The sequence below is a fragment of the Palaemon carinicauda genome, chromosome 8 (assembly GCF_036898095.1).
Source record: "Palaemon carinicauda isolate YSFRI2023 chromosome 8, ASM3689809v2, whole genome shotgun sequence".
Lineage (NCBI taxonomy): Eukaryota > Metazoa > Arthropoda > Malacostraca > Decapoda > Palaemonidae > Palaemon > Palaemon carinicauda.
Window position 1 is genome coordinate 141,455,878 of NC_090732.1, and position 17,836 is coordinate 141,473,713.

The 17,836-nt window shown below is 41.7% G+C and overlaps 1 protein-coding gene across 3 annotated transcripts in view; it reads right to left on the reverse strand.

The window, feature by feature from the left end:
- LOC137645989 (uncharacterized) overlaps positions 1-17,836 on the reverse strand; it is a 134,168-nt gene that overhangs the window by 22,228 nt on the left and 94,104 nt on the right. For all 3 annotated transcript variants that reach the window (XM_068379110.1, XM_068379113.1, XM_068379111.1), the window contains one exon: positions 6,088-6,188. In XM_068379110.1, coding sequence (XP_068235211.1) covers positions 6,088-6,188 — 101 coding nt within the window. The remainder of the gene's footprint in view (positions 1-6,087; positions 6,189-17,836) is intronic.

Consider the following 17,836-nt stretch of genomic DNA (forward strand, 5'->3'; position numbering starts at 1 on the left):
TCAGAGCGAGGAGAGCCTGCAGAGAGTTCGTTTTGGCCTCAGCGACCATCAGACATGAACCAAGGAAGCTGATTACCTTGAGCATCTGGGGGTAAAGACCTTTTCCCACAGGAACTGGTCCAAGAGATCATTGCAGAGCAGCTTCGGAGAACAGGAACCTCCTCCGAAAGTGGGGCATGAACTCAAAGAGGAAATCTTCCTCGGATGGAGGTCCCCAGCCTAAAAATAAAAATTCAAGGAGACCACGCAGACCTGCACAACTTCCTGCAGTGACTATGACCATGATGCCTCACACCACCTTCCAAATGGTCCCTCAACAACTGGTAGCCCAGTCGCCAGTGTTTAACCCTAACTTTGAGAGGCAGTCGACTTCCTTTCACCCTAGGCAGAAAGAAAAAGGCCCTAAGAGAAGTTCTCCCGGAGGTAACTTCTCTCGGGGCCGAGGAGGATGTGGTAGCGGAAACAAATCCGCAGGAACCCCCGAGCAATGAGGGGTTCTAGGTAGGGGGCAGACTGCATCACTTTCGGGATCGCTGGACCTTCGATCCCTGGGCCCATAGCCTAATCACAAATGGACTGGGGTGGAAATGGAGCAGAACTCCACCCCGTTTTCCAGAATTCTTCCAACACTCCACCCCCTTGTTGGAAGAATATACCTCAGAACTCTTGAACAAGAAGGTAATAAGGAAAGCGAAGTCCATCAAGTTCCAGGGAAGGCTGTTTTGTGTTCCCAAGTCATTCTAGACTTGTCTCCACTCAACAAGTTCCGGATGCTTACTTTGCAACACATAAGGACCCTTCTGCCAAAAGGGGCGTACACAGTCTCAATAGACCTAGCAGATGCTTACTGCCATCTTCTAATGAGTCGCCCTTTCTCCTCCTACTTAGTATTCAAACTATAGAAGAAGAAGTTTGTTTTCAGAGCAATGCTCTTTGGACTGAACACAGCCCCAAGGATATTCACGAAGCTAGCAGACAAATCGTCCAGCAGCTACGCTCCGAAGGAGTTCAAGTGGTAGCATATCTAGATGATTGGCTGGTATGGGCAGCATCCAAGACTACTTGTCTGCAAGCAGCCAACAAGGTGATCCAGTTCCTGGAACACCTGGGCTTCAAGATCAATCGCAAGAAATCTCGCCTTTCTCCAGCTCAACAGTTCCAGTGGCTAAGAATCCAATGGGATTTAAAAGTCCCACTACCTCTCCATTCCATCTAAGAAGAGGAGAGAAATAGAATATCTGTCAGGAGACTAATCCGTCACAAGAGGATTTCAAGAAGCCAACAGGAAAGAGTATTGGGCTCTCTCCAATTTGTAGCAGTGACAGACCCTGTGCTAAAAGCACATCTGAAAGATGCGTCAGGAGTCTGGAGGAAATGCGCACCAAACGCTCTAAGAGACCAACTAAGGTTCACCCCGACCTTGTTGCGCACGCAGTTAAGGCCGTGGTCAACAGCCAAGAGCCTAGCACGGACACTTCCCCTGCAACCACCACAACCATCAGTGGTGATACCACGGATGCCTCCTTGGAAGGATGTGGAGGCCATTCTCTCGACAAAAAAGTCCAAGGGAATTAGTCGCACCAGTTCAAAACCTTTCATATCAACATTTTGGAAGCTACGGCAGTTTTCCTGACGTTGAAGAAACTATCCCCTCGCAGATCAATCCACATCAGATTGGTCCTGGACAACGAGGTGATAGTAAAGTGTCTAAATCGACAAGGCTCGAGATCGCCCCACATCAACCATGTGATATTAGCCATCTTCTACCTGGCATGGAGGAAGGGATGGCACCTATCTGCAGTTCACCTACAAGGGTTCCGCAATGTGACGGCAGACGCTCTATCCAAGTGAAAGCCTATAGAGACAGAATGGTCCCTAGGTACAGACTCATTCTCCTTCATCTCGGAAAAAGTCCCGGAACTGCAGATCGATCTCTTCGCAACGAGCGACAACAAGAAACTACCTCGTTACGTAGCCCCTTATATGAACCCTCAAGCAGAGGCGATGGACACCATGTCCCTCGACTGGAACAGGTGGAATCGCATTTACCTGTTTCCACCAACCAATCTCCTGCTAAGAGTCCTCGATCCTTCAGAGGGACAGCAGCAGCAGTGGCCCCAAGTGGCCCAAAAGCAATTGGTTCCCTTTAGTCTAATGGTTCTCAAACTATTGTGAGATTTTTTGCATGGTGGTCTCTTTATAAGTTTTAGATTACTTGGCAGCCCTTTTTTAAATTAATTACAATTAACATTACAAAATATACCATACGATTATTGAAACAACACATTTTTATCAAACAATTATATATTCAGAAAATGGTAACATTAAGGCACTGAAACAAAGGTATTTTTCAACATAACACAGAGTCAGTGAAGTGCTAACAAAATGAAAAACTAATATCTGACTCATGAAAGACCCTCGAGCTAATGCAAGAAAACGAATGACGTTAAAAATGAGAAGCAAGTCCGTGGCGTGTGAATGTAAATAATCCAAGTAATAATATTAATGGAATAGAAACGCCCGAAGGCGGCCAGGCATGCCAACCTAATGAGAATACGCTCATGTATCGTAATAACTGTTATCGTAATAACAGGATATCAATATAATAAATTAATACGGTGTGTGAACCGTGGATACCCAGAAAGTTCATAACGAGAAACAATCAGTATGGAGGACTCATTGAAAAGCGTTAAGAACGACACGAGAGAGAGATAGGAGGAAGCCGAGCGCCATGAAAGACCCACGCGGGGTTGTGAAAAATAAAACTGTTATAATATAAGCAAAAAAGGGCAAGGCCCCCTCCAAAATCTCAAAACTCATAGATCTGGTACTTAACTTAGATGGAGTGACAGTGGAGTCCGACATCTTGAGGTAAATCCAGGTAAAACCAGCGAAATTCACACACCAAGGCAAAATAAGTGTTTTTGATAGCGCGTGCTATAAAAGGAGTGACGTTACTGGCGTGGGATTGCTAGTAGTAGTAGGATGTTGAACGGCTGTTCGGGGATGTTGACAGGAGATATCTAAATGGTGCGAGGGCTCTGGTTGTGATTTATTCAGCGCCCCAGTATTATACCAACACTTTATTAAGGTGAGCGAGCTGGGTTCAACCTAGCATTCCTATACAAATTTTTCTCTGGTAAATTCATAGCAGTTTTTACCTTAGAAATGATGTAAAAGGAGTATTTCACTGGGCGGCACGGGTCGAAGGCCAGAAATAGATTTTTCACTTTGCTCAAAATCCGTTTTGTATGTACATGATTATTTTCACAATGTTCTCGTGAACTTTATAGCAAGGCCAATGTTACCTAATGTCAAAGAAAGAAAAAAGTAAGCAGAGAGCAACAAAACAGAACTAAAAAGAGAGGAAAACATGAAATAGAGTACAAAGCTGGAACACTATAACTAAAACTCTGGCAACAATGAGAAAATGCTGGCAACTCATGACATCCTTACACCAAGTGTATTAGTAAACTTAGGGTCTAAATGCTTCGTTTAGGGAGCCTTTGTGTAGGAATAAACAATAAAAGTACAAAGTAAGGTTATCATAATAATGTTATCTTGATTAAAAAAAAAAAAAAAAAAACAGCAAATCTTTAGGAGCTCATAACTCAAAAACATACTTATTCATACTTGGGTACATTTTCCTAACATATTCAATGTTCAGTGTTAGAGAGAGAGATATCATTGAAAAGATGAAAAATAATTCCACAATTTTGAGCAACAGAATTTTGATTTTCCTTTTTCTCTTATTTTCATGATTATTTTACGTCTAGATGATGATAATTAAGAAAAAAATCATTAAAAAAAAATCTGTCACAGAATTATTTGATTTATAAAGAAGTTTTTCTGGTAAGATTTTCAATACAATTGGTGTCATATTAGTAGAGAAAAAATGTACAGTACCTAAATATTTTTTTAAAATCATGATTTTTGCTAATAAATCAAAAAATTTTGGTCAAATGATTTGAAATTTTTATATGAAAAAGGTATTTATATATGTCTAAAACATATATAGAAATGGTGTATTTTGAATTATCTAGAAAAAAAAATGAAGAGATAGCGGACGGTCCCGTTAAAGGACGCCTTAAACCCCTTCACTACGATGACGTCATTATACGGCAAAACATGCCTGGTAATACACAAAGTGATGTCGGTATACGTCATCATCATTATTATCAATATCATTATTATTAATACAAGCTATGCTACAAAAGTGCAACAAAGTCTTTGGGAGTCATCTTATGAACTAAATTTACTCTCTCTCTCTCTCTCTCTGGTACCCACACTACCAAACAAATATTGCACAAATAGAGAGTGTACAAATGTCCTATACTGCTAGAATAGAAGCAGTTAAGGACCTTGACTACTGGGAAAGACTGCAATTTTTAAAACTATACAGTCTAGAAAGGAGAAGAGAACGCTACATGATAATACAAGCATGGAAGCAAATAGAAGGAATTACTGAAAACATCATGGAGCTAAGAATATCAGAAAGAGCAAGCCGAGGTAGATTAATAGTGCCAAAAACTATACCAGGAAAACTAAGGAAGGCGCACAGGACATTAATCCACTACGCACCAACATCGATAATGCAGCAACTATTTAATGCGCTGCCAGCTCATCTAAGAAACATATCAGGAGTGAGCGTAGATGTGTTTAAGAATAAGCTTGATAAATACCTAAGATGCATCCCAGACCATCCAAGACTGGAAGATGCAAAATACACTGGAAGATGCATTAGCAACTCTCTGGTGGATGTACGAGGTGCCTCACACTGAGGGACCTGGGGGAATCCAAACATAGAATAAGGCAATAAGGCTGGGGGCCAGATATATGTTTCTTTTGTCATCAGTTTTTTTTAGAATATTTCTTGTGTCATATGAAATCAATGGATATTTTCATTACATTTCTGTACAGCGTAAAGTTCATTATTACTGATGAGTAGTTTGATATCTTTTGACGGTTATCATAGAATTACTGAATAACATAGTCACTTCAATCAATACAAAGCTTTTTTACACAAAATTAGAGTGCTTTACTATTATTCTAGAGAAAATTATATAAAACAAATTTTTGAAAAATTATTCTATTATCACTTCACAATAAATTGAAAAGTATTTTGGTTGTTTAGACTGAAATACAATGGAAAATAAAACAAACTTTTGAAAAATTTATTTTGTAATCAGTAATCAGCAGTAAAAAATAAACATGGAAATGTAGGTTATTATAGAGTAAGTGAGCAAGTACATTCGTTGGTGACAAATCTCATATACAGCTAGTGTAGCAGATCCGTGGCCTCATAGTGAAAGGGTTAATTGGAGAGTCATCCTTAAGAGAGAAGTTCTTATGACCAAACAGGTTGGCTTGAAATCTCAGGATATTCAGACCTGGAGATGCAAGAGTGGACTCCAATCCACGTCCTAGCAACCTGATAAAAAATTTCAGGTGATGGGCTAGGATTTTTTCCAGAGACAAATGGTCACGGAGAAAAATAAAGTGATTGGTTTACATTTATGCTCAACTGATAAGCATATACTCACCTATTTGAGCAATCTAACAGTGAGAGCACTCATGAACAGAATAGTATGTGCTAACAGGAGCGCAAACAAAAAAAGTAGAGTGCACATGATTAATACAGTGCTTGCGAATAGCAGAACACGCATGAACAGGTGGGTGCACCCTAACAAATAAGCACATATGAACAGGAGCACTCAAGAACTGATGGAAAGGCTCTGCTTCCCTGCCACCCTTCAGTAACTACTGATACTCATAAATTTCAGCAGCTGAATTCTAGCTACACTGAAATCATACTCATATTTAAAGACGAGAGTTTTTACTCGTGTAGGAACAAATGATACTTATGGCTTAGATGATCTGCTATGTCATATAAATAGATTGCAGTAATTAAAAACAAGATTGCAAATAATTTTTTGGCACTGTATCATTAACAGTAATCAATCAATACATAATTCAATGAAAACCAATGCAAATGGATAGATAAAACCTGTACCAAACAGCGAGAGACAAAATAACAATGGAAAATTATAAAAACTATAATAAAGATGAAAGCTGATTTACACCAACCTCCCATCTCTCTTGAATTGTGGCTGGAGATACGATGCTAAAAGTGTCCTTTACATTATCAAGTAGTAGATTCACGGAAGAATGTACCCACACAAAACCTTCTGATAAAGTAAAATAAGAGGGAAATGTTGAAAGTTATTTAATATACAGAACCAGTGAAAATTTTTTTAATTTAATCTTCAAAGAAAGGCATAAGTTCAAATAACCAAAAAAAATTCTTTCAACAAAATTAATCATTTCAAAGCTTTCCAGATCTTCAGTAGCTATACCCTCTTTGAAGCATAAGCTCCTGAACAATAAAAATTCAATTAAAATTCTGCAAATTCTATACAATAGCCCCAAAGTCTCGGCGACAGTTAACACCAAAGTTACCATACTCCAGCTAGATCAACAACCATTACCATTAGTCACATAATTCTTTAGTCATAGTGTGTTATGGAACTTCGGGTGATGAAATATGACAATTTGTCCTAAATAGTATTTTTCCTAGCTATACTAACCCGTAATCATTTAATATAGGCATTCGCTTCAGCTCAGCTGAAACAGCCGAAGAGAAAGAAAACCAGGCAGTTGTGTCGATTGGTTGGCTGGCGGTATGGGGCGGAGCTTAGCTCCCCCCCCCCCCCCGACGCGATATACAAACCTCGTAATCATTTAATATAGGAAGACTCACTGGTTGGTGGGAGGTCTGCCTTTGCTGCTTGTGGACAACTAACTACCCAGATATAGACCTGGTCTCAAATGAGAGCAGAGGACTAAATCCACCTACCCGTCTCTTGACCCGACATGATGATGGTGGGGTCTGAGAGACTGGGAGTCGCTACGCGATGTGTAAGAGCATCGCGCGACCAGTGAGCGTGAACATAAGAGACACTCAACCCTAGGGTCACAGTGACTGGATGAAACTCAAAACCAAAAGGCAAAGGGTTTAAACATCCACTGTCTTCCCTGCCTAGCAGAAGATGCGGGGAGAATACCTGTAAACAAACTCTAGCAATCTTACCTGGGAAGACTTGTCTTGATGTATGGAACTCCGAGGGAAGAGACAGAGAGAAAGGCGGATCACCTGCAACCTGCTTTCACACTGCCAAACATACCATAAAATCAAGACGAGACTTCCCTGTCCTGGAAGAACTGGAGAGGTCAGACAATAGCTTGAGCCGCTACCACAGGCCAAGAACAAAGGTGTCCAAGGACTTGTGGGTAAACTCCCTCAAGTAAAAGGCCGTAAAGGTGGCCTGGCATCTCCAAACGCCAGCCTTCAGCACTTGGCCCACTGCAAGATTTCTCTTGAGAGCGAGTGTGCGGGCAATGCCCCTGATCTCCTGAGCTTTAACCCTCGCTGGTGCTTGGACTCTTGAGGAAGTCTCATATGCCTTGCAGATGGTTTCACAGATCCAGAAGGATATTTTGTTCATCAACACCTCTCTCTTGGCTCTGCCATTGCTAACGAAGAGTCATCGACATTCCGGTCTGAGATGCCGAGTTCGCTTAAGATAGCGCCGGAGACACCTGACAGGACAGAGAAGCCTCTCAGCTGAACCGTCACTCGCCGCATCCGGTAAGGAAGAAATAGTGAAGGCCTCAAACCTGGGATCATGGATCGCTGGGTTCTGAGTCTTGGCCACAAACTCTGGCACAAAACTCAAGGAGATCTCCTTCCAACTCTCTGCGTGACTGACATTACAAGAGAGGTCGTATAATTCCCCGACTCTCTTCGCCGATGCTAAGGCTAGCAGAAAAAAACAGTCTTAAAGGTCAAGTGCCTGTCTGAGGTACGGCTCAAGGGTTCATATGGAGCACGAGTATGAGACCCGAGAACTAAGGTGACATCCCACTGGGGAACTCGAAGTTCCCTCGGGGGACACGACAGTACGAAGCTCTTAATGAGCGTTGGAGATATCTATGCCCTTCAGACATCACACCATTGCAAGGGCAGACCTGTACCCTTTAATGGCAGAAACCGAAAGGAGCTTATCTCTGCGAAGAAAGACTAGGAAGTCTGCGATCTGAGTCAGAGAGGCTCCGACCAGAGAGATACCCCTTCCACTACACCAATCACAGAAGACCAACCACTTCCCCTGGTAGACTGAGGAGAGGATCTTCTAAGGTACCCTGACATCTCTCTTGCAGCAAGTCGCGAAAAGCCTCACATTCTGAGGAGATGCTGGATAGTCTCCACGCGTTAAGTCTAAGCGACTGCACCGCCTGGTGGTACCTGTTTGACAAAGGTTGCCGAAGGAGATTGGGCCAGTATGGTAGCTCTCTCGGTGTCTTGACCAGGAGCGACAACAGATCGGGAAACCACTCCATGTGTGGCCATAGTGGAGGAATGAGACTCATCCCGAGTCCTGGAGTTACTAGGACCCTGGACAGGACTGCGTGAGGCAAGCAAAAAGGGGGGAAACGTGTAGCAATCCAGTAGATCCCAAGGATGTTGCAGTACGTCCTCTAACGCAGCCGCGGGATCTGGTACTGGAGAGCAAAACATGGGAAGCTTGGCGTTGTGCCGTGTTGCGAAAGGTCGATGCATGGTTCTCCCCAGAGGTCAAGTACTCAACTCGCGAACCAAGGGTGAAGAGACCATTCTGCCCCTATTACCTGGTTTCTGCGACTTAGGGCGTCTGCCAGAACATTTCTCTTGCTTGGAAAGTGCCTGGCTGACAAGGTTATCTGTTGACTCTCTGCCCACAGAAACACCTGCCTCGTCAAACGCTGCAAGGGACGTGAGAGCGTGACCCCTTGCTTGTTGACGTGCGCGACCACGGACGTGTTGTTGCTCATCAGCACTACCGAGTGCTCCTCAAACAGGCCTGGAAATGAAAGAGTGCTCTCGAGACTGCCATCATTTCCAGCACGTTGATGTGCAGGTGTTTCTTCTCTTCCAACCACACACCTGACATGACCAAGTCGTCCAGGTGTGCATCCCAACCTTCCGTGGACGTATCTGTGAACAGACGGAATTGAGGTGGAGGAGGGTTTATGAGAAAACCCTCTCATGAGGTTCTCCTCGTTTAGCCACCAAAAGAGATCCTCCCTTACCTCGCGTTCCATGAGGACCGGAGGAGAGGGAGGATCGGTGGCTGCCGACCACTGGTCCTTCAGACGCCACTGAAGGGAGCGGAGATGGATCCGCCCGAAAGAAACTAACTTCTCCAGCAAGGAGAGGTGACCTAGAAGAGCTTGCCACTAGAGGGCTGGAAGTTGTTCCTGCGACAGGAATGGCTGCGCAACCTCTCTGAGTCTGCTAATCCGTTATGCGAGCTGCTGCCGAGTCGATCAGCATTCCCAGATACTTCACCTTCTGCTTGGGAATGGGGTTCGACTTCTCGCAGTTCACCACGATCCCCAGATCGCGAAAAACTGCCAGAAGCGAGTCTCAATCCAGAATCAACTGCTCCTGCGAGGAAACGAGAATCAGCCAGTCGTTGAGGAACATCAGTAGGCGGATGCCCCCTCGAGTGGACCCAAGCTGCTACCATCGTGAACACTCGTGTGAACACTTGGGAGGACTTTGAACTGGTACACCGTGCCCTGGAAGGTGAATTGGAGGTACTTTCTAGACGACCGATGAACTGGTACTTGAAAGTACGCGTCCTTCAAGTCTATCGAAAGCATGAAGTCATACTGCCTGATGGCTAACAGCACAGTGCAAACTGTTAGCATCTTGAACGCAGTTTGCTGAACAAAGTTGTTCAATGGCGAAAGGTCGATGATCGGTCTCCAACCTCCTGTCGTCTTATCGACAAGGAAGACACAACAGTAGAACCCTGGTGACTGATCGTGTACAACTTCTAGCACATCCTTCTTCAACATTTCCTGGACCTCTGCCTCCAAGGCCAGAGCCTTCAGAGATGTTGGAGCGTATGTGTGGAACGCTATTGGAGTGGAGGATGGGGGGAGGGGGCGGCAATGAAGCACGAATGGGAGCTTGTACCCTTTGCCAAGTAATTTGTTAGGGGAAGTGAAGGGAATGGTAAAGAATAGACAGTTAGGGATGAATGTAAATAGAGTTCGGTATGAAAAAGTGTTTGTACCAGCTGTGATGTCTGGATCAGCTATGGGAAATGAAAGTGACAGAGAGACTGAAATTGAATGTGTTTGAGAAGAAATGTCTGAAGAGTATGGGTTGTGTAACTTGATTAGATAGGGTTAGGAATGAAGTAGTGAGGGTGAGAATGGGTGTGAGAAATGAATTAGCAGCTAGAGTACATATGAATGTGTTGAGACAGTTAGACGCTATAGAGAGGATGAGAAATGGTCGCCTACTGAAGAAGGTGATGAATGCAGAGTTGAAGGGAGAAGTGCAAGAGAAAGGCCAAGGTTTGGGTGGATGAATAGAGTGAAGAAAGCCCTAGGTGATAAGAGGATAGATGTGAGAGAGGCAAAAAAGCATGCTAGGAATACATATGAACATAGTTCCGATAGGCCTTGCTGCTACCTCAGGTCACCTTGGTGACTGCTGATGTAGAAGCAACAGGGTAGTCAGCATATGAAACCTAATTTGTGGGGGTAGATGGGGGAGGGTGGCCTGTGGCACCCTTGGAGTACCAACCAAACTTGGCTGAGTTCCTTGTCAATCAAGGAGGAATGAAGAGGGAAAAAAAAAAACTTTTATTTCTTTTTTGATGTTGGCTACCTCCCAAAATAGGGGGAAGTGCCAAGGTAGATAGATAGATAGACCTCCCCTGATGTTCATATTGCTGACTTCCAAACTCTGATGAATGTGGAATGCCAGTGAAAGAAAAAGATAAGTTAAAAATAAATTTGAAATGTATAATAAAGTATAATTAGAATTCTAGACTCAATTGGTCTACACTTAATGAAAAATTGACCCAAATATAGTTTGAAATATGCGACTCCAGCTTGTTTATCGAACTTTATTCAAATTATTGAAAAAAATAGGTCTATAAATCAATTAAACTCAAAAAATTTACGACCCCAGTGCCAGCAGCCACTTTAGGACATCATCAACATCATCATCTCCTCCTACACCTATGGACGCAAAGGGGCTTGGTTAGATTTCACCAGTCATCTCTATCTTGAGCTTATAAATCAATAATTCTCCATTCATCATGTTCTACTCCAAGTTTCATAGTCCTCAGCCATGTAGGCCTGGGTCTTCCAACTCTTCTAGCACCTTGTGGAGCCCCGTTGAAAGTTTGGTGAACTAATCTCTCTGTGGAGTGCAAAGACACATGCCCAAATCATCTCCACCTACCCCTCACCATGATCTCATCCACCTAAGGCACTTGAGTAATCTCTCTTATAGTTTCATTTCTAATCCTGTCCTACCATTTAACTCCCAATATTCTTCTCAGGGCTTTGTTCTCAAATCTACAAAATCTGTTGGATATTGTTTCATTGTCATACCATGACTCTTGTCCATACAGTAACAGCAGTCTCATTAAACTGATATACTGTATAGCCTGATTTTTATATGTAGTTTCAGGTGATTGGATTTCTAAATTTTACTTAACCTACCCATTGTCTGATTTGTTTTTTCAATCTTTCATTAAACTCAAATTTTAAAGATCATGTATTAGAGATTATAGTTCCTAAATATTTAAATGATTCCACCTCATTAATCCTTTCTCCTCTTCACCTTCCATTGCATATTCCATTCTTAACTCTATCTTTATTCTATTTATCTTGAGCCCTACCTCATATGATATTTCATGCATTCTGGTAAGCATGTTTTGCAAGTCCTGTGGTGTTCTGCTAATAAGGACAGTGTCATCTGCATACACTAGGTCTGCTAATTTCCTGTTACCAATCCAGTCCAATCCTTATCCACCATCCCCAACTGTTCTATGCATTACAAAATCCATGAGGAGGATGAAAAACATAGGTGACAGCACATTCCCTTGGAGTACTCATCTGATCACTGGAAATTCATTTGACAGGACTCCACTAACATTAACTTTGCACTTTCTATGCTCATGAACTGACTTAATCAAATTTACCTATTTGAGAGGAACTCCATAATATTGTAGGATTCTCCACAAAATTGGCCTGTGCTCACTATCAAAGGCTTTTTCATAGTCAACAAATGCCATCAAAAGTGGATTTCTGTATTCTACACATTGCTGTACGTCTTAAAATGAAAATTTGATCAGTACAACTTTTACCTTTTCTAAATCCTGCTTGTTCATCTCTCAGCTTTTCATCAATCTTTCTCTCTAGTCTCTTTACAATGAGCATACTATATATCTTCATGACAACTGACGTAAGTGTGATGCCTCTGCAATTATTGCCATCACTCAGACCTCCTTTTTTTGCGATCTTCACCAACACTACTAGCTCCCATTCATCAGGTTTTGCAACTTCACACCCCATTCTACAAAATAATCTTGTAAGTAATCTACGAGTCACTTCCTTTTCGGCCAATATCATTTCAGCAGTTATTTCATCGTATCCAGGGGCTTTCCATCTTCTTAGTTTTTCCATGATAGCTTCGACTTAAAATACACTGAATAATCTTACTTAGAAAGCCAGGATCCTTCAAGATACTGTCCACCGAACACCGACATTCATTAGTACATTATTGAACTATCTTTAAAATCCTTTTAAAAATAGCATTTCTGCAAAATTTAGGAGATGCAGGTTTACTCTTACTATCTAAAACCTTAACCTTCAAGGTTTTCATAAAATTCAGATACAATTTTTAGTGAGTTTCTGTGATCAAGCATTTAACTATGAATGGCATTGCATTTTTGTTCAAAGGATAAAATTAGAATTCTAATCCCACATAGAAAATTAGGAATACTACCAGTAATATCCATGATTTGTCCAAAATATACTGAAGGCTCTTACTGGACAAAGACAACTATTTGTTCATACTAGGAGACCAGTGGGCAGTCATGGAAGAGCCTATATCCGAAAGAATATTGTGTCTGAATGTATGATCATTATGAGAAATGGGTTGCAAATATATTCTTCATCCTCCCCTTCATTTGGGAGCATGGGGGAGATACTTTAATACAGAACTGACAGTTTACTTGTGAACCTAAGTTCTGGAGAGAAGAGGCGAGGCCTTTCAGACCCACTGGTTTCGCTATGACACACCCCTGGCTCCTCCCCCAGACAGCCGTAAGCGGGCACAAACCACGCCCATCGGGGCGGAGCAACCAGAGACATGTGAGTTGACAGGAACCAAACCGCCATATTTGAAGTTGCAAGTTGCTATGAAGTATATCTGTACTTACCATTCCATTTTCCTCTTGTGAGATTTATTTGAGATTGCAAATTACTACAAATAGTAACTCAAAGTTCCAATTTGTGAATTTTGACATTTTCCATTCCTCTTTATATTCTAAGATGATATAATGTGACAGGAGTTCACCTCCCCTTTGCATGATATTCCTATCTTGTTACCTAAAAGTTGCCTCTCCTCTAAATGCAAGGATAAGATTCTAAGTATATCTTAAAGAAATTTATGAATAATTGAGAAATGTTATGGTTGGCCTTCAGAGACATGTAAGCTGTTGACTTTGTATGTAATTACTTTACAAATCCCTTATTTCCTCCAGAATGGTCTCCTTGGTTACGGGGGTAGGGTCGGAGGGTGAACTAGACCCTGGGTCTGAAAGGCCTCGCCGCTTCTCTCCGGAACTTAGGTTCACAAGTAAACTGTCACTTCTAGAGAGAGAGGCTTCAGCCTTTCAGACCCACTGGTTTTGCTCACCCGATACTTCAGGGGGCATGAAGATGAAATCCTGCAACGACTGCATCGAAAGCTCCCTGTAGACCGAGGAGCGCATCAAATGACCCAAATACAGAGTTGCTTTTCTAATTCATCCTAGTCATTATCTCTTGCAGCGTAACTCCATTATACATCATCCTTGAAGCTGCTTGACCTCTGATAGAGTGGAAATTGGTGGAGTGTTTTCTGGCATTGGGATCAGCTCTGAAAATACAGTCCCTGAATAGCTGCCTCATCTTTGGAAGGGACATGATCTTGAAGTTTTCATCCAGCCAAATATGGTCTTCCCTATCTATTTTCCTTTCTGCACAGATTTTATTTGTGTACTCCAGATAAAAGTTTAATTGTCTAACTGGACAAATTTTTGGCTTGATAGGGTGACGCCTAAAGCTGAATTTAATAGGAGTGTAATTGTTTCTCTGATTCTTGGCCAAGAAGGAAGGGTGGTTCCTTAACACAATGGTTTCTGGCGTGAAAGAGCTCCTGGAGATACATAGATGATTAAATTGGTTAGCTCTCAATGGGCAAGCCAAAGCTACGAGGAATAAGGTCTTCTTAATCATGAGCAGCATAGAATCATCTCTTGTAGTGTTGGGGAAGGAAACCACTTTATCAAGATCCCAGCCTGGAAATTGATGAGAATTGCTGGGTCTTCTTCTATTTACTCCATCAAGCATAGCTTTAATATACTTGTCTTCTGCTAGACAATAATTGGGAAAGTATCCCTTCAAAACCGGTCCAAGAGCAGCTCGGTATCCTTTTAGTGTGTTGTATGCTAGGCCCTTGTCTATTAATTCGTTAAAATAGAGTAGCACTGATAAAAGAGGGAACTTGTTGTTACTTCCATATTTATTGTGTATGAACTCTTTAAAGCTACTGAAGAGATTTTGGTACTTGGCCATGGAGCTGTCTTGTAAATTGGAAGTAATTTTGTTGCATATCTCTGGAGGAAATATGGAAGGTAGTTGATCTTTTATATTCTGAAGGCGATCAAATTTAAGTGGTGTTGCGCTAAGGGTAAGGTACAGTCCATATGAAGTATCTGGCAGCCTTCTGCTTTGACTTTGTACTTCTAGTACTCCTTGGAGACTGTCTTGACTAGGGGAATCCATGGTTCCGTTCCCTGGGAAACAGTGCAGAAGAGCATGTTGTTATTACATTCGTTATATATCTTAAAAGCAACTTTATGCAGTAAGAAGCCTGGGAGAAAAGCATAAAGAGGAGAAGAACCTTCCCAGCTAATGTGAAGAGCATTATTGCCGATTGCTTTTGTGTTGGGTACGGAAGAGCAAAATCTTTTACATTTAGAATTAAAGCCATTTGTGAAAAGGTCTATTTCAGGAGAGAAATTTATATCTGTGCAAATTAAATTGAATAGATTATCGTCAAGAGTGGCTTCTGGATGTATGGAACCAAAGTCTCTCGATAGGGAATCAGCCATCACATTGCTTTTCCCTTTAATCCATTTAGTTTGAATGTTTATGTTGTATTTTTCTTTGATGTTTAGTAGCACTTTGATGACCTCCTGGGCCAATTTGTTCCTAATGCTACCATGTTTTTTGACCCAGCAATTTGTTACTTGTGAATCTATGTGAATTAGTACTACTTTGTTTCTTACTTTCTCTCTGAAGGGTTTTATACAGTAAATGCATGCAAGTAATTCTCTATATGTGCAGAGTATTCTCATTTTGTAGCCATGTATTATTAGTTGAGAGTATGCCATGTTCTCCTACTAATGCTCCACCCCAGCCAAAGTTGGATGCATCTGTGAATAGTTCTAGATCTACTTGATTATTAGGAATGTTTATATCACTAAACAGTACATGTTAGTCTGTTTCCATTCTTCTAGAAAGGATTTGAAAGGAGGAGGAATGATTCTATATCCTTTAGCAAAATATCTATGAAATCTGTGAAGGAATTTAAGATAGTATCTACCATAAAAGGTGTAGTAGGAACGGAAGTTAAGTGATCCTATCAATCTTTGATATAATTTGAGGTGAGATCTGTTCAAGTTGGATACTGTATTGGCAAGCCTGATACATATATCAATGTTTTTCTGCATTGGTCTCATGGTTTTGTTCTCCAAGTTATAATGAACTCCCAGGAACTCTATCTTTTGCACTGGATGAATAACAGACTTTTTAATAGATATTTGCCAACCCAGCTCCGTGAGCACTTCAATGACTATTTGGATGTGAGCCTCGCATTTGTGAAAGTAATCTGCCAATATGAGAATATCATCTAAGTAGTTAAAGATGAGTATATTATATTTCTTCCTAATGTATTTAACTACTGTGTACATTAGTTTGGAAAAGATGTAAGGAGCTGTCTTTAACCCGAAGGGAACAACCGTCCATTTGAATTTACGCTTTCCTAATTTGAACGTTAAGAATCTTTGAGCACTTGAATGAAGAGGGACGTGCCAATAAGCGTCCTTCAAATCAAGTCTACATTCCCAGTTGTTTAAATGCAAATAAGGGAATATAGTTTTAGGTTTCAGCATAGAGAAAGAAGGTTTTTTGATCATAGTATTAAGGCATTTCATATCGAAGATTAGGCGAATGCTCCCATCGGGTTTAAGCTTGTAAAATATGTGGTTAGAGTAGTAGAAAGAATTTCTGTTAATTTGTTCTATTACCCCTAGGTCTAGTAATCTGTTACATTCTCTCCCTAGTATTATTCTCTTGCTAGAAGAATAATATCTATCAACCCCTAATCTTATCAAAGTCTTTTGAGCCTTATCTTTATTGGTAAATGGGAGTCTCACACCCTTATTGATCAAGTTGCATGCAAAAGAAGAATCTGGGAGTTTTTGTCAATTTTTTAATTTATTTGTCAATGACCTACCTATCCCACTTACTGGAGGGGCAAGAGGTTTCCTTGGAGCTAGAGGCTTCTGTAGGGAAATTCAACTCTTCCAATATCATTGAATTGTTAGTGGGTACATTTGCCAAATTTTTATCTTTACTGTGTAGCTCCAGGTTATTTTCCTCTTGGTCCGAGCAGGCCTCGATGGTATTAAGAATTAAAGCATAATTAGTTTTGTTTCTTATCTTTGACGTCTGAATTAATTGCTGTCTGTCCCCCTGTACTCCTTCCCCCTCTTCGGCCACCTCTCTTGATACCTCGCCTGTAGGGATTGAACCTATTCCTAAACCCAAAGCTTCCCCTGAATCCTCTGTAAAAGTTAAATTTCCCTCTGGGGTAGCCCTGATGCTTGCCAAAGTTGAACCTTCCGCCTCTAGAGATAATGTCCCCTCCCCTAGGAAGGGGACCGCCTCAAAAGCACGAAGCAGCAGCTTTCCTTTGATCATCTGATAAGACCCATATATCGTTAGTTTCAGCTTTAATAATAGCATCTCTGGTATCTAAATTGAGGTTCCTGGGTTAAGTTCAACTTCTGAATGAGCGGATTAAAATGACAAATTCGAAGATAATTTGTATTTTTCCTAACCATACAAACCTTAGCTATTTACAAAGGGTATTACTTTTAGCGCAGCTGAAATGACGAGCCAATAGTTTTTAACGAGGGTTAATTACCCCCGCGCTAGTTAGCGGGGGGTAGGGGAAGGGTAGCTTGCTACCCCTCCCCCCTCCACACACCGGTGACTTGCTTCACTTCACTTAGAGGTAGGACTTGACTTGGGGGTCAGGGATGGCGGGCACATATGTGTAAATAGCTAAGGTTTGTATGGTTAGGAAAAATACAAATTATCTTCGAATTTGTCATTTGTTCCGTAACCGAAATACAAACCACGCTATTTACAAAGGGTGACTTACCCCTTAGGAAGGGTGGAAAGTCCCCAGCCTTACTGACTTCGGCTTGCCCGGGGGCTCGATCCCTCAGTGAGCAGCACTAGAGAGAGGGAGCCCCTGTACCTCACAGGTTCCTAGCATCTCTAGGAACGAGTGGCCTACATAAGTAGTGTGAGGAGGAGAGTGTGACTCGTCCTATGAAGTTGACCTTGAGACCTTCAGATAGGAATTCTAGGATAGGACGTTCCCCATACCACCTCGTCAGGGTATGGGAGACGCAACAGTATT